The following is a 27,473-nucleotide window of genomic DNA, read 5'->3' on the forward strand; positions in this document are numbered from 1 at the left end:
GGTCTCCATGACATTTGTTTTCTTTCCCCCCAAAAGTTTCATGATTTAATCACAATTTTTCAAGCTCAAGCTAACGTAGCGTTGGAAAAGGCTAACAAAGCTGTTTCTCCACAGCAATGTCAGGGGTCAGACAGTCGGGTGTCCAGCAGCCTTCCTCTGCTAGGAATGTTGTGTTCTTCCCTGTATCAAAACAACTCCAAAGCAGAAAACTCACTGCTTCTAACCTTGCCACTTAAGAAGATCGTCAAAACAATTCCATCGCCTGACTTCTCTTCTGCCACTATTGACATCCTGCTGCAACTCCAGGGTCTCATGTAGAAGACAAGACTTTTCCTTTTTTAATAAAACAAATCTTATTTTGTCTCATTAAGTGATTCTTCACAAGTTGGTTATAATTATCTACAATGAATGTTCTATCTAAAGTGATTAAATAATTTATTAATTTATCGACACAAATGTTTATTATTTCATGATTTATTTCAGATCTTAAATGCACTAAATGAGTCTACTTGATGATTTAATGATCATTTAATTATCTGTTACATTCCCATAATAACAAATGAATGTTTAACAGACTTACTTATGTGAAATAAGCTTTCTAAGCATCACAGAAACGGGAGTGCCCGAGAGTCTTGGTAAACCTCTATACATACTTCTCAGATCTGGTTGGTCAAAGTTTATAAACAACCATTTCATTAAAAGTGAATTCCCTTCCTATTTTCCCCAGTTCCAGCCAGAGCTCCAAGTTCAGCAGCAGCTCACAGCTCATGCTAAATGGCCATCTTATGGGGAATCAAACCAGATTTTTCTGTGGAATAATTTTAGCCGGCATATGAACATCCTTTTTGAATCAATTTGCTCAACACACCACTCACTCATCAGACGTGAAACGGTCCACCAGGAGCCACCTGTGAAGTATCCTTTGACCAGTTGTGCGTATGCTGAGGGTGCCTACGATCTTCAGATACATCACAAGTCCACTCATTTGCTCTGAGAAATGGCTTCTGGCAGCCCGGATCTCCGTGAGCTTCCATGATCCAGGGTGCGTAGACTAAACAACGGCGTCAGAGTGGTTGATATACATTTGATAACTTGTTAAATTACATCCAACAAACAGCCAAATTTATTTATAACCCAGACATCACACCTTACTGAGTCACTTAGAAAACTCTTAAACACACATCATGCACATCATGTTGCATCACAGTTCATTCATTGTCTCATTTGATATCACTTTGAATCACCATTCGTAATCATTTGCCCTTCATCATCATTAATATAGTAATACATTGATTTTTATAAACTATATTTTTGTCTTTGTGTCAAAATTCTATAAAGTGTTGTTTCCCTGGATTAACCAGAGTACCTAATTTCATCAGCAATCCAATATTAAAGGTTCAATAATGTTGATAATCCATATTTTTATGGAATATTACATTTTATTGAATACTTTTATATTCTATTGACAATTTATTAAAAGTAACCACCTACAAATTGTTACATTAACATTAGCTCTCTTCCTCTGTTTTGATCACATTTACTGATTATTCAGGTTATCATATATTTTCATGCCGTTAGAGGAAATCATGCTTTGACAAAACAGACTGAAACCTTCTCCCAAAGCATCTGGGTGTTGTGTTCTGAACTAGTGTTAAAGGTTTTTGATGCAGGATACCTGCAGCAGACCTCTCTGCCTCTGTTATATTCATTTGCTAACAAATTCTGCATTCTTGCATTTTACTGTGAATTACGCTGTTTACCTACATCTGCAACCCCCTACCAAACAAAAATTATTCAGGCATCCATGGGCGTTTTCATCAACACAAAGACTGTAGGCCGGGATACATGTTGGGGGCTAAAGGTGAATCAGGATCAATTCCTATAATTCAGTCCAGATTTATTTCCTTTTTTTGCCAGTTGCTCATTTGAGAGGGAGAAAAGTGTTCATGGGTGTCAAAAAAAGTACATCTTGGGAACAATCTGCCAAGCAGGTAACTCTACACCACCTCTGCTCTGAACAAGGTGAAAGGAAAAGATGGTGGCTCAAAACGAAAAGAAAGTGGCCCGAACAGGAAAGGTCGAGGCAACGAGTCTATTGTGGAGACATGGTAGTTAGTAAGAAGGACCTTCTGGATTTCTTTGAGTTATGATGATGCAGTGATTGATATTTTCATTCCGTTTCACAAAAATGAAAACATAATAATGAGTGCATTTATTTCTGTAGTTGACCTTTTTTGTTGAACATGCAGACTTTTAAAGCCCCTTTAAAGATGTGGGACACTGAAAACCCATTTTTTTAATGATTATTTCTGATTATAATCAGTTGCTCTGAGGTTTTCATGCAGGCTGAACATGAAAATAGTCTCCTACACCAATCTCCTGCATTAGCTTCTGGTGGAAAATAGATGATGAAACTCTGGAATTTGAAAAGCCTGACAGATCTACGTAATTTATGGACTCACACATCTTGACTCATGATGGGGAAGGCTGTTGTTGTTTTAGCATCCAGGAAACTTCAAAGAACATCTCCACTAGCAGAAGCTATCCATTATCATTATTAACTCCACCACACAGCAGAAGCTCCTCCAGGCTTGTATTATTTCTGGAAATAAAACATCAACGTTGCAAGTCAGTGGTAGAGTTGTGTTGTTATCCAGTCTGAGGCAAGATGTCCAAATATCAGGAAATAATACTCCAAAATCTGCCGTCTGAAGCTCAGCTGTGATGTGGGTAACTTTTAGTACCTGAAAATGGTGCATTGGTATATTTTGTCCCCCAAATACGACTTACAAGGCATTCATAGAGACCACTGCAAATGTGACAATGTGTAGTTGTTACCATTAATCTCTGGAAATATCCATCGAAATGTTTAAAATGAATGAAATGTTGCCCAGTTGTTAAAAATATTAGTGGCTTTATAACATAACCATAAAAATCGGCTCCAAAATACATGGAGCGGGTCTAAGTCTCTGGGCAATGCCACGTTAGACGCCATTTTTCCTTCTATGGGAGCCTGTGATGAAAAAACACATTTACTGATTTGTAACAAATGGTTGCAAAACTTTCACCATTCATAAACATTGTTGTTTTACACATTTACCTCTTCACTGGTTGCCAGTGATGAAAATGAGGTTGAACAATCTGACAAAGTACACTTTTGAAGATTTAGCTCCCTGGGATTTTTTACCCTAATTACCCAAATTGGTAAGGTTTTACTTGAACACAAAAATACAACTCGCTTGCAATGATTTAGGTATGTACTGCTTCCTATCGCCAGGGAAAATACACACTGTCACGTTAAGTCACAAAAAAGCTAAGTTGTTATTGGTCTTTTTAAACTAGTTCATTGAAAAGAAGTGAATCCAAAAGTATCTCTGAATTTACATAGAGGTTTGAGTATTAAGAGAGAATACACACTAATGCTCTTTTATAACATACTGAAGTGAGATCACACCTGTGGGCGTACAAACATGAATACACATGAGGCTGTACGACCTGCAGGGCCAACGTCACCCCCTGCTTATAGTGTCTCATTACATAAGCAGGTTAATGTTACCCATGCAAGACGTGTAACGGGCACCTCATCATCAGTCATTGTCTCGGAGAGAAAAAGGGCGATAGGAGGGCAACAAAGTGATTAGTAGGAAGCTTTAAGATAGATGTGATTGAAAATGTAAACAGTGAATGTCTAGAAAGTCATTAAACCAAAAATGAATGTGGTTTCTTTTTAGTAAATAATTCTGTTACTTTGATGTGGCTCAGCAAACCAATCTTGGCAATTGGCATACCATAGAGTTTCCGTTTTCTAAAAGTTTTTTTAACCCAAATTGGATATATCTGTCAGCGTGCTGCTGAGAGGAACGGAGCTGAGATGAGGATCCAACGCGGAGCAGGAAAACAGGCAGACAGGTGAGCACATTCAAAGGGTTTTAATACTGAAGCACGCTGGACAATGAAACAATGATCCGACACAGTACAAAGAACAGACAGGGTTTAAATACAGGAGGGTTGGGAGCTAAGGTGATTGGGAAACGAGAGGCAGGTGGGAGTAATCAACGAGACGCAAGGCTGAACTAAACGGGGAGACATGACCGGGTGTGACAGTACCCCCCCCTCAAGGGGCGGATCCCAGACGCCCACAGGAACGAGGAGCAGGGTGGGAGGAGGGGAACCAGGAGGAAGGGCCCAGAGGAACAGAGGGACCAGCAGAGGGGCAGAGGAGGAGGCGACAACAGGCTCTTGGAGGCCGGCGTCTGAGGCAGAGGAGGAGACGACAAGCTCTGGGGGCCGGCGTCTGAGGCAGAGGAGGAGACGACGAGCACTGGAAGGCCGGCGTCTGAGGCAGAGGAGGAGACGACGGGCCCTTGGAGGCCGGCGCCTGCTGCAGATGAGGAGGCGACGGGCCCTTGGAGGCCGGCGCCTGCGGCAGATGAGGAGGCAACGGGCCCTTCGAGGCCGGCGCCTGCGGCAGATGAGGAGGCGACGGGCCCTTGGAGGCCGGCGCCTGCGGCAGATGAGGAGGCGACGGGCCCTTCGAGGCCGGCGCCTGCGGCAGATGAGGAGGCGACGGGCCCTTGGAGGCCGGCGCCTGCGGCAGAAGAGGAGCTCTGCAGGTTGGGCCGGCGACAAAGTCACTGCAGGCTGGACCGGCGACAAAGTCACTGCAGGCTGGGCCGGCGTTGCCCTCAAAACCACCATCGGAACCGGAGACCGTGGAGACGCCGGGCTGGATGGAGCGTCGGCCTCTTGAGTGCAAAGAGCATCCCCAGACGAGGCAGCGGCGATGTCATCGGACGAGCCGACTTCAGAGGACGAGGCAGCGGCGATGTCATCAGACGAGCCGACTTCGGGGACGTCATCAGAGGAGGCGGCGACGTCGTCAGACGAGCCGACTTCGGGGACGTCATCAGAGGAGGCGGCGACGTCGTCAGACGAGCCGACTTCGGGGACGTCATCAGAGGAGGCGGCGACGTCGTCAGACGAGCCGACTTCGGGGACGTCATCAGAGGAGGCGGCGACGTCGTCAGACGAGCCGACTTCGGGGACGTCGTCAGACGGGACGTCATCGGACGTGGCGGCGACGTCATCAGAGGAGGCGGCGACGTCATCAGACGGGACGTCATCAGAGGAGGAGGCGACGTCATCAGACGGGACGTCATCGGACGTGGCGGCGACGTCATCAGACGGGACGTCATCAGAGGAGGAGGCGACGTCATCAGACGGGACGTCATCAGAGGAGGAGGCGACGTCATCAGACGGGACGTCATCAGAGGAGGAGGCGACGTCATCAGAGGAGGAGGCGACGACTTCGGACACGTCGTCATCAGAGGAGGAGGCGACGACTTCGGACACGTCGTCATCAGAGGAGGAGGCGACGACTTTGGACACGTCGTCATCAGGGGCGACGACTTCGGACACGTCGTCATCAGGGGCGACGACTTCGGACACGTCGTCATCAGGGGCGACGACTGCTGGATAGGCGTCGTCATCAGGGGCGCCGACTGCTGGACAGGCGACGTCATCAGAGGCGTCGACTTCTGGACAGGCGACGTCATCAGAGGCGTCGACTTCTGGACAGGCGACGTCATCAGAGGCTTCGACTTCTGGACAGGCGACGTCATCAGAGGCGTCGACTTCTGGACAGGCGACGTCATCAGAGGCGTCGACTTCAGAACACGAGGAAGAGGCGTCGACTTCAGTACACGAGGAAGAGGCGTCGACTTCAGAACACGAGGAAGAGGCGTCGGCCACAGGACTGGCGTCGGCCACAGGACTGGCAGGGGCGTCGGCCACAGGACTGGCAGGGGCGTCGGCCACAGGACTGGCAGGGGCGTCGGCCACAGAGCCCTGGACCGTCGACCTCTGGACCGTCGACCTCTGGACCGTCGACCTCTGGACCGTCGACTTCTGGACCATCGACTTCTGGACCGTCGACTTCTGGACCGTCGACTTCTGGACCGTCGACTTCTGGTCCGGGGGCGTCGACTTCTGGTCCGGGGGCGTCGACTTCTGGTCCGGGGGCGTCGACTGCTGGACCGCCGACTGCTGGGGCCGACCCGTCCGCTTCGGGGCCAGAACCGGAACCGTCTGCTTCTGGGCCCATCCCTTCTGCTTCTGAGCCCGTCCCTTCTGCTTCTGGGCCCTCTGGAGTGGAGGCGAGGCAGCTGCAGGAGGGGCTGCCTGGACAGGCTGGACTGGAAGTGGTGGAACTGGTAGGGCTGGAAGCCGTGAGAGCAGGGGGGACAGCCCGTCCAGCTGAAGCTCCTGGAGGTTGAGGGTTCGATGGAGCTGGGCCAGTTCAGCCCGGAGACCAGCGAGCTCCGCTGGGTGGACGGGCTCACTCCTCTCCTGGCGGTTCGGGGAGGATAGAGTGTCCAGGTGACTCTCCTGGAGGCTGACGAGCTGGCGGATCCGGTCAAGCTCCGCCTGGAGCTCCATCAGCTGGGCTGTGGGCGTGGTTCCTCCGCCTGCAGATGACGAAGGCGCTAGTTGGACCGGAGACGGGACTGCTGGTCTGACTGGGGGCGTGTCCAAGTTGGCGCACTGAGCCAGAACTGCAGCGAGCTCGCGGCTCCGTCCAGGGACCAGCCGCTGCGGTGGAGCCCGGCATGCCTCCCCACGCCGTGGGCCAACTCCCGGGGAGCACACAGCCAGGCGGGTGCCCACGAAGCTGGAGCGATCCGGAAGCGGCTCCCGGTCCGACCCCTCGTCCGGTTCCGGGAGAGCAGCGAGGATTGCTGCGGCTGATGGCCGAGGACGGCGTTTTCGGCGAGGCAGAACTGAAGCAGGGGAAGGCGATGGAGAAGCTGGGTGGTGGCTCGGAGGGAGCCACTGAAGCAGGTGCTCCCACGGGAGAATCTCCTCGCTGGATCTCACAACGGGTTTGGGTCGGATCATTCTGTCAGCGCGCTGCTGAGAGGAACGGAGCTGAGATGAGGATCCAACGCGGAGCAGGAAAACAGGCAGACAGGTGAGCACATTCAAAGGGTTTTAATACTGAAGCACGCTGGACAATGAAACAATGATCCGACACAGTACAAAGAACAGACAGGGTTTAAATACAGGAGGGTTGGGAGCTAAGGTGATTGGGAAACGAGAGGCAGGTGGGAGTAATCAATGAGACACAAGGCTGAACTAAACGGGGAGACATGACCGGGTGTGACAATATCATTCCTCCCCCGAGGCGCCAGCAAAGAAAAATGAATTCTCCCCCACAATCTCACAGTAAATAGTTCACCAACGTGAGAGGCCCCTTCCTCTGCGTATCTCTCTTCCCTCGCGTTAACATTCTGTTAATCCTTGTTGGTATGTGTTTATTATTTGACTGTCACTCTTCTGCCTAAAGTTGCCTCATGTTCTTTGGTGTATTTGATGAATAATGAGTACTATTGTACGCTCTGGTTCTTATTCCCAGAGTTTTGCATTTTCTGATTTTCAGTTGTAGCGGGCAAAATCTGCCTTTGATTACTCAGCAGGACAAGTCATTGTGTGGAATCATGACGCGGCTAAAAAGATGGATTGGATGGAAAGTTATTTTATGTTTTTTCTTTCTTTTTATAAGCATCTGTAACTTTGACTGAGCATTTTTTAGAAAATTGTTCCATCAATAAGGGTGTGCTTTATTTTCACTAAAGGTCGACCGATATTGGTTTTTCTATTGCCGATACTGATGACGATATGTAGGAGACATGGTCAGTCGATGGCCAATATGTACTGCCAATTTTTATGGGCTAGATTTCATGGCCTACAGCAGGAGTGGGGAACCCTGGTCCTCGAAGGCCGGTATCTTGCACGTCTTTGCTCCAACACTTCTGATTCAGTGGTTGACCCACCTGCTCAGCAGCTCATCAGGCTCTACAGAAGCCCATTAATCACCTGTTAATTGAAATCAAGTGTGATGATTCAGGGTTGAAACTAAAATATGCTGGATGGCGGCCCTCAATGGATCAGGGTTCCCCATTCCTGGCCTACAGTATATACTTGTCATTTTCTACCTTATATTCATGCTAAAATGACACTAATGACATCAGTTGATGCACAAATTTCTGAAGCTGAATACGCTTTTGAACTATGAATTTAACCAACTGGCCCACTAGTGTCTGCACAATGGCATTGGATGGATCCATGAATAATCTCTAGCTTATTAAACCATACAGTCAAACTGATTTTACAACCCAGACATCACAAGAGCTCAGATACTTAACAAGGTTTTGCTACAAACATCTAGCTTACATTCCATCATTTCATTCACACTTTGTCATGTATAATCATTAGTTTAGAAAAATAAAATTTAATTCATTTTTATAAACGATGCCCTTGACTCTGTCTGAATTAATATGAACTGTGTGTTCCCTGAGTTGTCAAAGAATCAGATTGATAATTCATATTTATATGGAATATCACATCACATTGATCATTTAATTTAAAATGTAGTGACATCCAAACCACTACAAGAATAAAAGCCTAAATTGGCAGGTTATTTCAGAATTTAATAAGAAGCAAAAAGATGTGTCAATGAAATACAGTATGAATAGTTAAAGCTTCTGTGGCAACACAAGCTAGCTTTATTTTTTTCATGCTGTTTAACAATGTTCTAACATAGGATAGCTATAAATATTTTGTAGAGATAAAAAAAACAATAACATTAGTCAATAACACGGCTCAGCCCAAAACCAATGATTGCACCTTCCGTTTGTCAGTGTCATTGAACCACCGCACTTCTGCATTTACCTGGGTACTCCACTCACTATGCGGTCAACAGAACATGACTGGTGTGGGAGGTTCTTTGCTCTGCATTCTGTTTTTAGAGTAATCTATTTGCTGAAATTCATACTTTGCTTCTGAAATAATTTTATATATTTTATATGAGACTGGGTTGATATCTTATCCCATATTAGTCTCATTTTCTGAGCCCAAACCCTCATCCTACTGCTGTTCATCACCTAAGATCCACTCCTGTTTCTTGATAAGTCACGTAACTTAAAATTGGATGCATTATGATGCATTCTGGTAGTTTTTCCAATGAACAAAAACAAATGTCTTGAATACGGCTCCAAAGAACATGCAATCTTTTTTAACGCGTGTTGTTTTTGTTTCCTTGTTCAAAGGTTATTGTGTTTGTGATGCTAGCTTGAACTGATGTGTAGGTGTTAGCTGCTGCTGGGACATGGAGTTTTTTTTTTTGATAACAGCGTGCTTGCATTCATTTCCAGAGTGAAGCTGTATGAAAGGCTCTCATAAAAGCACACACAGAGACACACACACACACTTGTGTACTGAGTGTTTCCTGTGTCTCTCCTGTTGTCAAGGTGACTGGACCGGGATAAACTATTGATAAGTAGGTTCCTTCTGTCAAACATCATTGTAATAATTTAAAAAGTTTATTTATTTAACCTTTATTTAACCAGATGAGTCGATTTCACATAGTTAGGTTGGTTTCCTGCCATTGTTATTCTCAGCACCACAGGTATCTTTGAGAGCGCATCACCTGAGTGTTTTTGAAGTTTTGGAACATGGTAATAGTAATCTCTTCTGATTTGTTTAGCTTTGGTGAGCTGAGCCAACTTCCTCAAGAGACAGCAGCAGCCAGACGGCCAGAGGAGCAGAGATAATTGAAATGACTGCCTGCGTTGGCTGTCTTTCATCCTCCTAATTATTCTCTGTCCTCATTTGTTGAAAATATGCTCGCCAGCTCACATTTTAGTACAGTATTTGAGAGTCGGCTTTAGGGTGTGTGATAATGTATGTTTTTCTGTCTGAGCATTTGTGATAGGGCATTTTACGTGAGGGCGAAGCGTTTCTATCAGGTGTGTGCATGTGTGTGTGTTTGAGTAATTGTGGGAATATATGAGTGAGAGTCAGGTAATTGATGCTGGGATGTTTAAAACTGGCAGACGCTCAGACTGGCATGCTGCCAGTGTAAAGAGGGGGAGGAGAGTATGAGGGAGTAGGAGAGGATTAGACCAGCACTGATAACGGCCACAGAAACTCCATGGCAACCAGATGGAGTGAGAAATACTCTGAATGGATGTTGACAGCTAATTTTACTATTTATGTACTCCTTCTCTCTGTGGTGGAAGAAGCTGGCCTAGCTTTTGAATCACCGTAGTCCGACACAGACTGAAACAAACAAGTCTTTTATCAACGTGTCGTCTAGAAATCAGAGAACGACAACACCGACCAAGTTCTGGTTATTGGTTTAGGCAGCACAAATAAAAGTCACTTCTGCATCTTGACAGGTGATCTCATCTGAGATGAAGTACTCTTCCTGTTAGCTCCGGTAACCCTGGCGACGGTTACTCCGGAGATGTGCTTTGGCAAATTTCTCCGGTCCGTTTAGCAAAGGTCCTAATGCGTGTCCCTCAAACCTCCCCGGCACAAAACAGCAGTTTATGGCCCTAAGCAGCATTGATGCTGCGGTTTGTTTGACCAGAGATTAGGCAGACTGCAGCCCTTTGTGCTCGTTTTGCTGTTTGCTGATGATAAGCGCCGCTGCAGGCGACTTTGTTTGAGCCGTAGGCCTCAGAGACAAAAGACAGAGTGAAATTAAATGGAATGAAGAGTTTTATTTGTTTTGACGATGTTTTTTTATTAGCATTCAGTCACATGGTTTCTAAAGACATGCAGTACTCCACTTTTAGTTTAGTTTGGTGTTAAAGTGACAGTGTGTAGTGCAATATTCCATCCATCCATCCATTTTCATCCGCTTATCCAAAGTCGGGTCGCGGGGGCAGTAGCCTAAGTTGAGAGGCCCAGACTTCCCTCTCCCCAGCCACTTGGGCCAGCTCTTCCGGGGGAATCCCAAGGCGTTCCCTGGCCAGCTGAGAGACATAGTCCCTCCAACATGTCCTGGGTCTACCTTTAGGCCTCCTCCCGGTTGGACGTGCCCGGAAAAGCCTCGCCAGGGGCGCATCCAGGAAGCATCCTGACCAGATGCCCGAGCCATCTCAACTGGCTCCTCTCGATGTGGAGGAGCAGCGAATCCACAACCGAGCCCCTCCCTAATGACTGAGCTTCTCACCCTATCTCTAAGGAAGAGCCCAGCCGCTCTTCGGAGAAAACTCATTTCGGGCCGCTTGTTTCCGCGATCTCATTCTTTCGGTCACTACCCAAAGCTCATGACTATAGGTGAGGTTAGGAACGTAGATCGACCGGTAAATTGCTGCTTCGCCTTCTGACTCAGCTCTCTCTTCACCACGACAGACCAGTACAATGCCTGCATCACTGCAGATGCAGCACCAATCCACCTATCAATCTCATGCTCCAGTTTTCCCTCACTCATGAACAAGACCCCGAGATACTTAAACTCCGCCGGACCGCCACTTGGGGCAGGACCTCATCACTGACCTGGAGAAGGCATTCTTCCCTTTTCCGAATCAAGACCATGGTCTCGGATTTTGAGTGCAAAACATTAATAAACATTAAAAACGTTGCAAAATGTATAATCTTTCAGTTAAGTCCCTTTTCAATTTTTCTGAATGAACTTTGACTCCTGCACACAGCATAGACATAGAAGAGTAGATGCCGCACCAACCGCTACTGCCTATGTTTGGCCGCATTTGCGGGTTCTACTTTTTATAAACTCTATGGTTAACAGGATGTTTTAGCTAGGCATTAGCTCCGGAAAAGCTCCATGGAAATCTGGAGCTAGAATGGAAAAAGAACGCGTTCATAAACCCGTTCATGCACGCCAGGACATACACACTCACTTTTACGTTCGTTAGGCAAAATACGAACAAGTTCAGTTCACATTCATAAAAAAACAAAAACGAACTAATTCATGAACGATCATTTAATGAACGCGTTCGGACACAGCACTGATCATAGTAGATGCCATCTTTCCTCCTACGTAAGCCTGTAAGGACAAAATGCATTTACTGATTAATAACAAGTGGTTACAAAACTTTCCTCATTCATAAAAGTTGTTCTTTTACACATTTACCTCTTCACTCATTGCAATTGATGAAAGGGAGTTTGATGTGCTTGTTATTTTGCTGGAGTTTGCATTCCCAGCGTTTTGTGACCCTAATGGCCATCTGTTGGTGAGGTCATACTCAAAATACTGCTTGCTTTCAATGATTTAGGTATGTACTGCCCCCTTTCACCTTGGTAAATACACACCCGTCACTTTAAGAGCCGACCCTATAGAGCACCTGGGTGTTTATTTCGATTGTCCACATCCTTCCATTTTTTAAATATTCAAACCATAAAAATTTGCAAAAAAGCCTAATCAAAGGCATGAAGACGAAACACAAGTTTCAGTATCCACTGTGGTAAATTTTTCTTACTGTTCATCATTTTTGATGAAGGATGACTGTGTGACGTATAGAACTAGGTACTTTTGAAATATGATCAGTCATTCTGAGTTTCACATGCATGCAGATTCCTTTGTATGGCAAGCACATTCGAAGAAATTGACAAATACATAAAGTATTCTAAGTATAGTAGTATTCTAAGAACATTTAAATAGTCTTCTATCTCTAATTCTTGAAACAAAATAGATGGGGAAACAGAGATCAGAAAAAGTCTCACAGATGTTTGCCACACTGTAAATTTGCTTTCCTGGACTCGCAACTGCAAAAGGCTGTTCTGAATTTATTTATTTTTTTTAGCCGGGAGAGAGCAGAGTGCATCTCGACTAGGAGAAGCTAACTGTTAGCATTAGCATCTCCACAACATGGTGGAATTCATTCAGACTTGTGTTATTTGCGAGGATAAAACATCAATGTTGCCAAGTGAACGGAGGCAGTGGAAGAGTCATGTTGCTGTTTCCCAATCAGAGGTGAGATGTTCGAATATCATGAATACTAATGAGTATTCTGCCCCCCACTTCAGCTTACTTCTTCATGAAACAGGAGCGCCAGAGTATTTTTTTGTGGAAACTAGTCATGAGTGAGTGAATCAAATATGTCTGTTTGGTTTAACAAGTCCATCTGTTGTTCTTATCACCTTATCGGCATCAGGTGTTTTGAACGAAACACAAATCACTTTTAAAACCCTTCACAATAAGAGCCTTGTGCAAATACAATGTACATTCAATTAAAAATAACACCAAAAAATCCCATAGCACTTGAGACAAGGCACAATCACCTTTATGCTCACAAAATCACAACTGACTTAATACTAGGTGTGTGATGTTTTCACCCTGCAAGCTAATATTCACTCATTATTTATTAATTTATTATAAAGCAGGTGCAAGAGAGTGAGGGATAACTAATTCTGATATAAAACAATGAAGTTAGTTGGACTGACAACATTATTCATACATTACTAGCCAGTAATGCAGCCGGCTACTGTTTGTAAGAGTTCACATTTTAAATATGCTGTTGCATGAAAAGTTGGAATGCATTTCTTCACAATAATCATGACACAATTACCAATCATACCAAATCATACCAACAATATAATGATTCGTATATCCTGGTAGCTAGTTTTATTGTCCGTCTGACCGTAATCAACGGCAGAAGTGGGGCAGAAGAGCTCTTGTTTGTCTTTCGGTTCCATAGAGACAACCTCAGCAGCAGGAGGGTTATATTACCTACCTTACTAGGAGTTGAAGCCAGGGTGATGTGATCAGGGGACACACACTCTAAATATTGACCATTCCAGATAAGAAATGATTGCTCCTATGGCTGGGGACACATTTAAGCCAAACACTATAGGTGGGTAGATGGCTCTCCTCAGGGCCGGCTCTAGGTAATTTGGTGTTACTGGACTTTTTATTTTATTGATCTTTTTTTAAACTGTTCTATGAAAACATGAATAAAATTATCAAAAACAGGTGGAAGTGAGAGCATCCATGGGGAATATTTGAAAAAACATATGTGTCACTCTCAGGTGCTCTTCAGCATCAAATAAATTTAGAACATGAGGAAGAAGAACCGGTGATCTGAGGCACTCTGAGGTTTTCATTTATTAAACAAGGAAACGCCGACGCGTTTCGGTACCACCTTCTTCAGGGCATAAACCTTTATGCCTTGAAGATGGCTCACTAATGTCACAAAAACTAACGTCCATCTTTTTTTTTTTTTTTTTTTTTACTAATTTACAGCCTAATTGACAATAACATCTTAAGGAGACAATCTCAGATGTGTATGTTCAAATTATTTAATATTCTCAATGCTAAACCAATGCTGCACTGATTGTGCCAAAAACAAGTGTCTGGTGTGGATTTAATTAAATTAATTTTGCATATTGATATATGTGATAAGCCGTTTAATTTGAAAAAGTCCGTTTCTACTGCTGATTACAAATAGCCTAACAAGTAACTTACTCACCTGATTCTAGATGCTGAGATTGTAGCTCAGTAAATGTGCTGCTGCTGCGTGATGCCTGGATAGAAGATGCTGCAGCGTAAACAAGAAAGAGATGGCATAAGATGTCATGCTGTGTTTAGGCAGTTCTCACTCCCCGCCGGGCCAGGCGGCAGCAGGGGAGTCTCCGCCATGCCCGATGTGTCAGACAAAGTAGAAATTTTGCTACACCCACACCTAACGTTCTTCTGATATGACAATATTATGTTCATATTGTATGCGTACTTAAAACTTGAAACTAAGTTCATAAAAAGGCTGCAATCATAATCCAAAAAACGGTAAAAAATATCTTACATTCTTCATCATCACAGTGAGACTCAACAGGTGTAGAAGACAGTCCCACCCCCGTGGTGTCAACAGGTGCCTGTCGTGGCTGCAGATATTGTCTCACTGCATCTGGACACGACGATTCAAAAGTAAAATTAATTGGTTAAAGTTTATGAGATACTGTATTGTGTATGTAAACAGCTAGTGAGGGTCCGTCCGTGGACCGTGCGTGGCAGGAGAGGCAGTTAGCTACAATGCTAACGCAAAAAGTTCCTTTGCCAAATTTATAAAGTCTACATACCTCTGCTTTGGGCCCGTTTTTTTTTCTTCCTCCTTCCTTCGCTTTCGGGACGCTGATCCCGATGGCTTGGGTGTTCTTTTCATCGTAAAATATCAAAAGTTTAAATGCTACGACAACAGGATGTCCTTCTGTGCTAACCACGCACGTGATCTACGGCACCCTTAACGGTCTAATGCATCGGAGCGGTGGCCCAAGCGGGAGCTCGTCATGCAGCCAGATCATTAGAACTTAAATATTGATGTTTTAATTTCATGTAATTTCAGAGGGGAATTTTGAGTATTTAGAGAGTGCATTTCATATAACAAACATAAATTTAATAAACTTTGGGTTTTTTTTTTGTTTTTTTTTTTTTTAATTTTGCGCCCTATCCATCAGATGGCGCCCCAGGCGGCCGCCTGTCGGCAAAGCCGGCCCTGGCTCTCCTCCACTTGTAAAACTGGATCTCTGTTGTGCTGATGTAGTCTGACTCCATAACATGTCACCAGGTAACAGATTTTTGCTTTACATTTAGAAATTCAACAAGTTTGTGGATTGATCCTGAACCTGACGGCTGGAATCTGCTGTGCTGTCTGATCAAATTTCCATTATGAAGGCCTCTCACCTCGTATCATATAAACAGCACATACCATAATCCCGCTCTAATGAAAAACCCTGGCAAGTGCACATTACACAGAGCTCTAACAGGACCACCACAATAAAATACTAAGCATTTAATACTCACTGTGTTGACTTGATTGAGTAAAGTTATTAAAGTATTACATTCATAATTATTTTAATTAAATATTTTGTCACGCTTCTTCCTATTTGATTTGTTTATTAATATTTGGAACCTTTAACCTCACATGGATAAAATACTCAACCAGATTCAGAGATTAATGATTAATAGTATCGTGTCAAAGCTGTTTTGCATAAATAAAGCTATTTTACCTTCCAAAATACATATTAGAACTTTTAAGAGGGAGGTATTTGTGGGTAATACTTTAAACAAGCCTTACATTCATCTGAATGTTAATTTGTTACCCAATAAAAGCTTCTGTGTTACAATCAATAGAGTGATGACCTTTAGAAATGAAAATGCATTCAAAGGCGAAGACTGAAACCTCCATCTGTGAATAAGTCTGGAATTGACAATGCACAAGCAGGAACACGATCAACCAACCACCAAAGCCTCCTGTTAGCTAAGACTGCATGATTACATTTAAAGTAACCACTCAGTTCTTTCCTGTGTTCATATGAATTGTTTTAAATGTATAGGTGAATTGATTAAAGTGCTGATCCAAATGTTTTAGCACTACAGAGCCCATTTGACTTTTATCTCCACCAATCCAGAGTGTTGACCTCTAACCTTTCAGTTCAGATACTAATGCCTCCAGCTTCCAGCAGCAGAGACATTTACACAATTAAACACATTTAATTTAGCAGGAAATTTTGTCTTCATGCTGGTTACAAACTCAAATAGGAATGAATCCCAACAAGAGGTACGTGGCAGGGAATTTGAGAGAATTTTGTGGTGCACCTCCACACATCCAGATATGCTTATTTTTATTTTAACTACATGTTAAAATGAATCTAATGGTCTTGTTCTGCAGCCACACAAAAATATGCTGAGTTTATGTAAATGTCTAACCTACGTTCACCAGCCTGTTCTTGAATGTTTTTTAAAAGTTGCATTTCTGTCAAAAAAAATTGAAGCATTTAAAACCCACACACTACTAATGATGGGCTGCTGAGAATGTTCCAGAAAACCGAGGAGATTTAAGTGGCAGCTTCATTGTAGATAAATTAATGAGTTTGCTCTCCGCCCACACAGAAGCACGTTCTCATTGCGGTTCTCATAATGCATTAAAGAGCGTGTCTGAGGGCTGAGGTCTGTCCCCGGGATTTACCGCTGTGGTGACATCCCAGACTCCTGCAAAAGCCAAGCTGGATAAGAAAAAGACATATAAACAAATAAATGATGACGATAATACATTTACCGAATACTGAGTTGAGGTCTCAGATCTTAGCAGCTGCATTCTTCTCTTGATATCCTCTCCTTGTAAAAATGTCTTCCTAATGAGCACCGTCCACATTGGTGAGGGAAGCTGACGATTTAGCATTTAGCGTGCTGTAGTAATAATCTGAGTGCCTGTGTGATTTTGCAGCAATTTAAACTCTTATTTTCCGGATAATGCTTCAGGGAGGTTGGGATAATGAGTCCTTTTCCTAATGTGTTCAGCAGCTGATGGAGGAGACATGGTACGCTCTTCTAAAATCAAAGGTTTGTCTGTGATGATAAGAGCAGAGTGTGCTTTTACTGAGCATCTGTCTATGAAGGCAGGAGGGCGCTCCACTTGAAAAAAAGTCATTTCTGATGAAAAGAAGTGCTGATAGAGAGAGCAGAAGACTGCAGCAGCAAGATGAAATGTACAAAACACACATCGCTGAGGGATTCTAGCAAAGTGCATGAATTCCCTCAACTTTGACTGGTTTTACTGATTGATTGTGAAATGATTGTTTTTGTTTTTCATGTTATTTTTTTCTTTTTTCCTGCTGTCAGCAAATGTAACTGCGTCCTAATTTGATAGTTTCATATAATTAAAGAGCAGGTTCACTGAAAAAACAGTTTTTACTTGTAATTTTTGAAAGTGATCGGTCACTCTGAGTTTAACATGCAGTCTTCTACACCTACCTCCTGCATTAGCTTCTGATCACGGACTTAGTTTTACTTTAGAAGTGTGTGTGTGTGGGGGGGGGGGGGGGACACAACCAACATGAGGACCAGAAGGGGCGTTCTTTACAGTAAGTATACAAAAGACATGTAATATGTAATGGGAAACAGGCTTCAGTACAAGCGGTTGTTTGTGTCAATTTTATGTTGTTTTTTTACGGTAAAAAGTTCAGGGGACAAAAATTTACTTCGTGGACAAAGGTGGCACAGGAGTTAAATGCTTGCCCCGTAATCGAAAGGTTGCAGGTTCAAGGCAAGTCCTGCTCAGTCTGTCGCTGTTGTTGTGTCCTTGGGTAGGACACTTAACCCACGTTGCCTGCTGGTGGTGGTCGGAGGGACTGGTGGCGCCAGTGCTCGGCAGCCTCGCCTCTGTCAGTGCGCCCCAGGGTGGCTAGCTCATCCCCAACAGTGTGTGAATGTGTGTGTGAATGGGTGAATGCCTGATTGTGTTGTATAGCACCTTGGGGGTTTCCAGGACTCTAGAAGGCGCTATATCAAATACAGGCCATTTACCATGGAAAAAGTGTGGAGGGGTTTATGCCCCCCCCACCACCACCACCACCACCACACACACACACACACACACACACACACACACACACACACACCACCACCACCACAACGTCCATGCTTCTGATAGAAAATAGAAAAATGCTCAAATTACGTCACACTGGCATTTAACATTTATGAACTCACCCATCTTGACACGCAACAAGGAAGGCTGTTGTTGATTTAGTGTCCAGAAAACAGGAGAGAACATCTCTGCTAGTAGAAGCTAACCGCTTGCATTAGCAACTCCACCACACAGCAGAACTCCTCCAGGCCTGTTTTATTTGTGGAGAATCAGAGCAGACATAGTCAATGGTAGAGTTGTGTTGCTGTTAGCCAATCCGAAGCGAGATGTCCAAATATCATGAAAACTCCAAGTGCTACCATCTGCTACTTTCTCTTCTAGCTGACTTCTCTGTCCACAAACAGGTGCACCAGAGCTTTTTTTTCTCCCAGAGAATGACTTATAAGACAACACCGCAAATGTGTTAATACATGAGTAAAGTTTACCTTTAAAACCTGAAGAATTTGATTTACACTCACCAGCCATTCCATTAGGTAAACCTTTCTAGTACTGGGACAAACTCCCTTTTTCCCATCAGAACTTCCTAACTCAGAGGTTATGGTCCACATTCACATAATCACACAGTTGCTGCTGATTAATCGTCTGCACATCCATGATGCTCTGTAGTAATGACTGATCATTTGAGCTGCTGTTGCCTTTTCAAGCCAATATGCCATTTCTCTTCTGACCTCTAACACCAATGAGGCATTTTTTATCCATACAGCTGCCACTCACTAGAATTTTTTATTATTTTTTCGTACCATTCTCTGTAAACCTTAGAGGTGGTTGTGAGGCTAAACCTCAGTAAATCAGCAGTGTTTGACATACTCAGACCACTCCTTCTGGTAGCAACACAGGAGTCATCTTCATCAGGTTTAGTTGCCTAAATGCACTGAGTTGCTGCCATGTGATGTTTTTTTAAATTTATTTATATTTTTGTATTTCCTCGCATTTTCATAGATTGTCTGCCTTTTCCTCCAGAACCTTAACATTACTCTCAGGATAGCATTTGCTTTATATTTGCATCTGTTTTACTTTTCTTGAAAAGTAAAAGTAAAATAGTGTTGTTTTATAAAATTTAGTGCAAAACACATTATATCACTTTGGGGTACAGAATCTCTCAATCTGTGCATATCTTTTGTTATTTTTATTCTGAACAGTGAAACTAAACATGCTTGCACACAATAAATGAGCTGCATAAACAGCCTTCTGACTCTAATTCATAATGCAACAATATAAGATTTGACCTCATTCATAACCCTGACAGATATCCGTGTTAAGATTTATTCCAATTTGATCTCTAAAATCATAAAGAGCCGGGATTTTCGAAATGGTGCAATTTATGAAATTGTGTCTGCCATCTAATGATAATGATATTTATCACATTAAATGGTTCTGCAGATGTGGAAGGATTACAGGAGAAAAAAAACTACATTTAGTTTCCTTCGGTTGCAAGTCTTTCCCCTGCAGCCAGACTAGCTAAAGCTTTTCTTTCATTTCAGCAGCTTTCACTTGCATCTCAACCCCCTCTCCTCTCTGTTGAATTATCTCTAAATTGGAAACTGAAGGGATGAAGGAACATGGGGAATGAGGTGGCCTTTCTGTTTCCACCCCACCATCATGCTTTTACAACACATGCATTTGTGCCCTACGTATATTAAGCTGTAATGAGAGTTTATGCAGTGTACAGGGATCCATGTTATTTATCTCTGGGATCCAGACCTGGCCTCTTTAATAAGCTTGGTGCTCCCAAATCCACTGTGCCCTATTAGCACTCTGAATCAGATTTGGGCTAGGGGAGGTATTAGAACGCACTATACCTCCTCGTCATCGTCAGAAAACAGGATGAAGAAGGAATGTCCTGGGTTTTAATGTCAGGCCCTTCCTCTAATAGAGGCGTCGGCATACGGGGCAGATTTATGACTGGCACGCTGAGGGTGAAAGTCTGATGGGGGGATGGACGAGGATATCTCTGTGGAGAGTCACTCCCCTTCTCCCTTTGATTTCATTCTCTCCGTTCTCTTTCTTGATGTTTTCTCATTTTACACCCCACCTTTCTCTCTCACACCACGCAGAGCTTTGTTCTCTTATTCTGTTGGCCTTGGTTAAACAAGGCTTTTAGCTCATTGTGTCTGGGAATCAATGGTTACCTGCTTTAGCGCTGTAACAGTGTCAGGATGCCGTAAACATGGCTGAAGCGGTGAAAGTGAGGAGATGAATGAAGAAAACAACCAGGAGATCAAAACAAAAGCAGCATTAAGCAAAGAGAATGAAACAGTGAAAACCACCTGCTAGTTGGACCCATTAGCTGATGTAGATGGAGAGGCTAGACTGTAAATCAACCCTGCTAATAAGCTGCATTTGCCTAACTTGCTCACATTGACATTTGTTTGTTGATTTATTTAGTTTTTCAGCCCCGGCTCACCAATGTGTCCCACTAATAAATATTCGGAGGAACCGGTGGCGCCAGTGTTCAGCATTCTTGCCTCTCAGTGCGCCCCAGGGCAGCCGTGGCTACATTGTAGCTCATCATCACCAGCGTGTGAATGGGTGGATGACTGATTGTGTTGTAAAGCACCTTGGGGCTTGTTGAACCATATGAAAGCGCTATACAAATACAGGACATTTACCATTTTCAGTTGAGGCTCTCGCATTACCCGTTGCTTGCTTTTTAACAAGTCTTCAAACAAGATTGACCCCAAGATAGCATAAAAACTGAATAAAGCTTTCATTCCATGTTATCTTTCAAGACACATTTATCATTGCATTTTTGTGTCAAATGAAGCTGATGTACAAAAATTCAACAGTTAAAAATACATCTAAAATTACAACTTTAGTCATACAGATGACCGGTTGCATCCAATCAAAATCCTCACATTACACCCCTCACCTCACGTTGTTATGAGAAGATCCATGTGTTTCCATGGCAGAGCACAAGTATTCCCAGTGATTTTTTAAAACAATATTTTCTCACCTGCAGCAGGAAAGTGACCTCCCAAACACTGTTTCCTTGTAAACATGCGACAGAAATGACTCATTTTCTTTGGTTTACAATTGCTTATGGTAGAAATAAGTGAGTCACTATATTTGACTGTTTATTCTCTCTCTCTCTCTCTCTCTCTCTCTCTCTCTCTCTCTCTCTCTCTCTCTCTCTCTCTCTCTCTCTCTCTCTCTCTCTCTCTCTCTCTCTCTCTCTCTCTCTCTCTCTCTCTCTCTCTCTCTCTCTCTCTCTCTCTCTCTCTCTCTGTGTGTGTGTGCGTGTGTGTGCGTGTGCGCGTGTTTTCTCAGAATACACTGATTCTGGTGGTCGGAGCCTATACCAATTTCTAACTCTTGAACAGTTCTGACCAGCATTTTCAGCTAATTCCAGTTCATCTGGGGCAGCAGTATCTCAGGTGGTAGAGCGGGTTGCCTCATGATCGGAGGGTCATGGGTTCGATTCCAGCTCCCGCCAGGGGTATCCTGCTGTTGTGTCCTTGGGCAAGACACTTCACCCAACTTGCCTGTGTTAGTGGTGGTCAGAGGGGCCGACAGCACCAAATGGCAGCCTCGCCTCTGTCAGACCTCCCCAGGGCGGCTGTGGCTACAAGTAGCTTACCATCTCTAGCAGTGTGTGAAAGCGTCTTTGGGTGTCTAGAAAAGCTGCTATATAAGTTCAATGCCTTATTATTATTATTATTATTATTATTATTATTATTATTATTATTATTATCTCAGAGAACTAAAATTTATAGAACTTTTTTAAAATCTATTTTTTATGAACTCTGTTAAACTGGATAAATAAAACTGTGGTGCAAAAGTCTATTTATTTCAGTAACACAGCTTAGACTGAGAGACCTAAAGGCTTATGGACCCTTTGCAGGTGTTTTGGATTCATTAGCTGATTAGAATTAGAATTAGCTGAGTCTAGAATATTGAACCTTTTCACAAAATTGTAATTGTCTGAGATTTTGAGTGTGGGGTTTTCATCAGCTGCAAGCCATAATCATCACAATTATAACAAATAAAGACTTGAAATGTCATATGTATTTGTTTCTTCTTTTAAGTTGAATTACTGAAATAAATGAACTGTTACACCATATTAAAGTTCTTCATATTTCATCTGTATTATAAAAGGTCCATAAAACAGGAAATAAAGGATAAAAGTGATCATTTCTGTGTCAGGCATTATTGTTGGACCAGTCACGGAGAGAGCCACAGGCTATGGATGACCCAATTAAATACTTCAAAATCTATCCTCCATTCAAACCTGGTGCTTCGAGGTATCAGATGGAGGTGTTTCTGGGGAACCTTATAAGTAAAACATTCTTGATGTTCTTGTTTCACTGCTGAAAACCAGAATTCTTATTGTTATTCGTCATGATTGAAGTTTGAAGTGTGATTTGGCCTCATTTTACCCAGAAGGTGGTTAAAGTGTAAAATATTTGTTTTGTTCGGTATTTCTGGGCCTGTGGGCACAAAACAACATTCCACACAACACATCACTCCTAACAGACACTCAGAGGTGGGGTTAGAACAAACAAGGCTGGACTATCCTCACTCACTTCCCTCTTGGTGTTGCTGTTTATTTTCACATCCACACCCTGTATTTTTAGATGAGCCACGAATCAGTGAGGACTACCCTGCCCAGTGTGGTTTGGCGTTGTAGGAGGAGGCTGTTTGCCACACACAGAGTCTCCATGTTGGTGCTGGCAGGGTGGTTTTGGTCAAAGCAAGCTCGAGGGGCAGCACCCACCCACAGGCACCTGGGGAGGGGGAGGGGGATGCTGAAGAAAAAATGGATGGGCTTAATGTCAAACAGTCACTAGGCACACTGGACGGATTTATTCTGTTATGACTTTTGTTTTGGCTGTTGTCTGTAGCATTCATTGAGCTGTAAAGCTGAATATTGTTAATATTAATGGGGACATGAAGGGGAGTCTGGTTGGACGTGTCTGGGACGTTGGACAGTGGCTGTTTTATGTCTCCAGTCTGAGTCAGCACATAGAAAGTGCATCTGGCACACATACAACTGCAGCTCCTTGGACTCGTAGGAGTTAGAGGAAATAAGGAAAAGCCTTTTAGAGATCGTCAGAGATCTTTCCCTTCAGTTGTTACACACCAAACATTCCCCGAACTGCTGACTGTACTCGCTTTGTTCTGTAGGAGAACGCGTTTAAAGGAAACCGTAAGTTCCAGCGTCGGTGAAACCCACGACTTCGTTGAGCGGAACTCATTAAAACAAGTCGCTCCTGGTTAATTTATTGTTTGTGTGATTTTAGCTCACTGATTTTATCACTCCACTCGGTACAAAGCAGCATTCACAACCATGAGAGGAAGAACATTGTGCTGAGAGGGCTGATATTTTCCCAGGTTGCTTAAACTGTTTCCTGAGATGTTACATTCAAGCTGTTGGAACCAGTTGTTAGCTGAGTTTTTTTCTTACAATCCTTCCTTCTCCAACGTTTATGCTTTAATGTGAATACATGAACTAATATGCAAGAGGAATTAATTTCATGTGCGCTAGTTTCCTGAGCTGCATTAATTAGCTTTGGAAATTAACTCTGTGAGACTTGGCAATCTTCTGAGAGCATGAAGCCAATCAGCAGACGTAGCACACGACTCCCCATGCTGAAAGCTCTAGAACAAGCCTACGTTTTAATAATTTACAGCCCTGAAAAGGCGATATTTGCTATTAAATGGGTGATTATTGAGCGATTATGTTTCTGTATGTTTTTTAGAATATGTATAAGTTATATTTAGAGTGTTTTAGTCGTATTCCCTAGAATAAAATCCAGTCATAGCAAATCAGAAAAGACATCACTGAAGGCAAGCTGAAAAAATTAACACTCAGTCGTTTTGTTCTCCTATATGACAGATGGTCATTTCACCGGGACGCCTCCATCATATGGTTTCGATGCTGACCGGGCAGAGGAGCAGCGACGGCACCACGACATCCTCCCGTACATCGACGACTCGCCATCGTCCTCTCCTCACCTCAGCTCCAAGAGCCGAAGCAGCCGGGACACGCTCTCCTCTGGATCTCTCGAGTCCTCCAAGTCGGTCAGTGTGCCACATTGTCAGCACCCATCATGAGCTAAGAGTTCTTTATGCTTTTTTTTTGTTGTTGTTGTTGGCAACTTCGTAACCCCAGAAGGAAGCAGAGACTGAGTCAGTCCACTTGCCTTAAAATAACCGGCTTTTCCGAGAAAGGGCATTTGGCTGAATTACCCATCAGCCCCATCACTCCGTCACTGACTTCCCTCTCCTCCTGCTTTGTGCTCTCTGTGGAGAGAAAACCAGTGATCTATACCAGCCGCTGCTCTTCAGAGGGTGCATCAACGCACAAACCACGAGAATAAAATTAAATATGGATTCTGTACCAATCTACACCTGTGATCCATTTTTAATCCAGTTTTGTTTCTTGCAGTATATTTTCTCTCTCATCAGGCTGTTTATATCAGACATGTTGTTGCATCAGGTAGAATCAAGGAGGAAATCTGCTAAAGTGGCTTTTGTCTGCAGTGCCCTTGCAGCCTTTGCAGAATTTTAGTCCAATGGCGATCTTTGCAAGAACTGGAGACAATTCCCCTTTCAGTCAGATAAAAAAATACCCATAAAGGGCTTCCCTAAACATACACACACGGGATATGTATGAATTCTTTTTGGCTGCTAACGTTTAGTCTTCAGGATATAAAAAAGATGTCAAATCACAAGTGAAGATTTATTGAAATGTAAAATTAATAGTACACCTTCAAGCTTGGATTGGTGATCCAGTGGGTAAGTAGCCAACAGGGGTTCAAATGGCCAGACTTTACAGTAACTTTATAGATTTTGTTTCTCTTTCAGGGAAAAATAAAGTTACATCTTAAAGACAAAGGCCATGACTAACTACATTATTACATTACACAACAATGGGATAGACCGATTTATCGATCAGCCGATATTTACCATTTTTTATATATCGGCCAATATTTGCATTAGTAAAGCCGATTTTAAGTCAGGCACACCACCTAGAAGCCTCCTGTTGCAGAATTTTATTTAAATGGATTTTTTAGCATGAAAAAAAGATGGAGAATGTTTAGATGTCAGCCATGGAAATCAGCCCGTAAAAATAAGCAGTACACATCGGCCATGTACGACTGACCATGTCTCCTACGCCTCGGCATCGACAATAGGAAAACCAATATCGGTTGACCTCTAAACAGCAGCATAATAATAATTTATCCCCACAGCCAGACAGGCCTTCAATAGCTGATATTACTGTCCTTTATTTGCCCTCCCATCACTCCTCCTCAAACATCAGTCTCTTATCTGTGAGTCAGAATCCAGACATGCTGTGGTTGGTGCAGTCAGAGCTGATGGTTGGATGATGTCACTGCGATGAGTCATCACCAGCAAGGCTGCTTTTTTAAATTTTCAACTCCTCGTTTTCGTCCCAGTCTGACTTGCTCTAGCACCAAAGAGGAAATGATTAGAAGTCAGCCACCATGATGGTTTTGTTGCTGCCATCTGTGCATTTATGTAAATGATTTTCTCACTCTTACAAAAGCATGTTTCTTTTTGAGGTTTATTGTTCTTTTAAGGCTTTAAAATGTGGCTGGTAGCAAAGGTGTTCAGACAGATTTAGAGCCCTGATGTAAAATAAAACGGTTTGTATCTTAAGCATCGTGCGGCCATTATTGCCCCACCACTCACCCTGAACTTCCACACATTAAAGCAGACTGCTGTTTCTCTCCTTCCTGCTCTGTCAGCACTAAACCACAAAATAATCAGCGCTGGAAATCAAATCTCCCTGCATGGCTTGGCACTGTGCTTATTAGCTTCCAGAAAAAAATAATTTACACAGACACCAGCACTGCCTTTGTGTTTTACACCCAACTAAAATGTAGTTTAAAGGGACATTTTCAAGTATGTTTCTGTTAAAGCTTTAAATAATTAATGTCTTACCCGCTTTCTGAAAAGCCTATGTTTGTAGAAATAGGGTTTGTGACACAGCTAATCTGTGCACAGCCAAGACCAAAGATGGCTTTTTTTTTTTTTCCATTGATCGGTGTTGGAATAGCTGGTTAGGGTTGTCACGGTAACCGGTATAGCGGTAAACCCCGGTAAAAAAGTTGACAATAAAAATAACCGTCCAGTTTTTAAAAAACTAAATTATCTCGGTGGGTTTACCGTGGCCGCGGTTTAGGCGCGGTGACCCTTACCAGCCACCGTCGCTTCAGCTGAAGTTCCTGCAGCGCGCACACACACTTTTTAATTTGCAACGGCACCAAAACTTTGAAGCTGAAATAATGGCCGAAGGAGGAGACGGCAGCGCCCAGGACATCCATCAGCCCTCAAAGAAGACTAAATCGGAAGTATGGGCATATTTTGGATTTCTGAAAAATGCTGAGGGACAGTTAATAGAAGACTGCTATCCCGTTTGCAGAACGTGCAGGAAACAAGTGTCTGCAAAAGGCAGCAACACTTCGAATCTAATGGCACATCTGCATGACCATCACCCACGTCTCTACAGCCAGTGCAAGGTAAGATAACATTAGCATTTTAGCTTAAATGCATGACGTGAGGACTTTTGGTTGAGAGAGAATGCAACGAGTCACTACATACTGCAGCCGCAGCGTCCTCTGCCAGCATTTAAACCGTGTCACAGACACCCTGTTGCTGGATGAAGCATCTTATTTGTTGATGATGAAGAGAAATATACAATTAGTTCCTTGTCATTGATTTGTTTACTTATTCAATGCCATTTATACTTGAACATTTGGATTTGATTACATAGTGTAGTAGTTATTTTAGTAATTTGTTTAAAGTGGCTATTTATTTTAAATACATATTTTTTAAGGTTGACTTGTACAGTGCTCAAGTCAAGTGTGGACTGGAGTTTTAGATTTTCATTTTGATAATGAAGAAAACAAGTATATGAGAAAACAAGTGGTGTTTCTTTGATTTGTTTACATATTGTTTATGTTTTGAATGTTTGGATTTGTATAATTTAAACCTGCACTGACTACTGTAACATGTTCCAGAACAATAAGCTATGTGTTCCTTTACTTGTGAAAAGTTGCACTTTTGCTAAGGCTTGTGTTATTTTAGGTTTAATAAACACTGTTAAACCTTTTCAAAACTATTTCAGTTTGTGTAGAACAGGACTATCAATGCTTTCTGAACATATGCAACACCGTTTAAAAAATACCGCGATAATACTGAAAACCGTGATAATTTTGGTCACAATAACCGTGAGGTTAAATTTTCATACCGTGACAACCCTACTCCTGATCTCTATTGTTG

The 27,473-nt window shown here is 43.1% G+C and overlaps 1 protein-coding gene across 1 annotated transcript in view; it reads left to right on the forward strand.

The window, feature by feature from the left end:
- bcr (BCR activator of RhoGEF and GTPase) overlaps positions 1-27,473 on the forward strand; it is a 115,288-nt gene that overhangs the window by 48,748 nt on the left and 39,067 nt on the right. Inside the window, exon 2 of the mRNA XM_015977145.3 lies at positions 24,061-24,245. Within this exon, the coding sequence (XP_015832631.3) occupies positions 24,061-24,245 (185 nt within the window). The remainder of the gene's footprint in view (positions 1-24,060; positions 24,246-27,473) is intronic.

Source organism: Nothobranchius furzeri, chromosome 6, assembly GCF_043380555.1.
Source record: "Nothobranchius furzeri strain GRZ-AD chromosome 6, NfurGRZ-RIMD1, whole genome shotgun sequence".
Taxonomy (NCBI): Eukaryota; Metazoa; Chordata; class Actinopteri; order Cyprinodontiformes; family Nothobranchiidae; genus Nothobranchius; species Nothobranchius furzeri.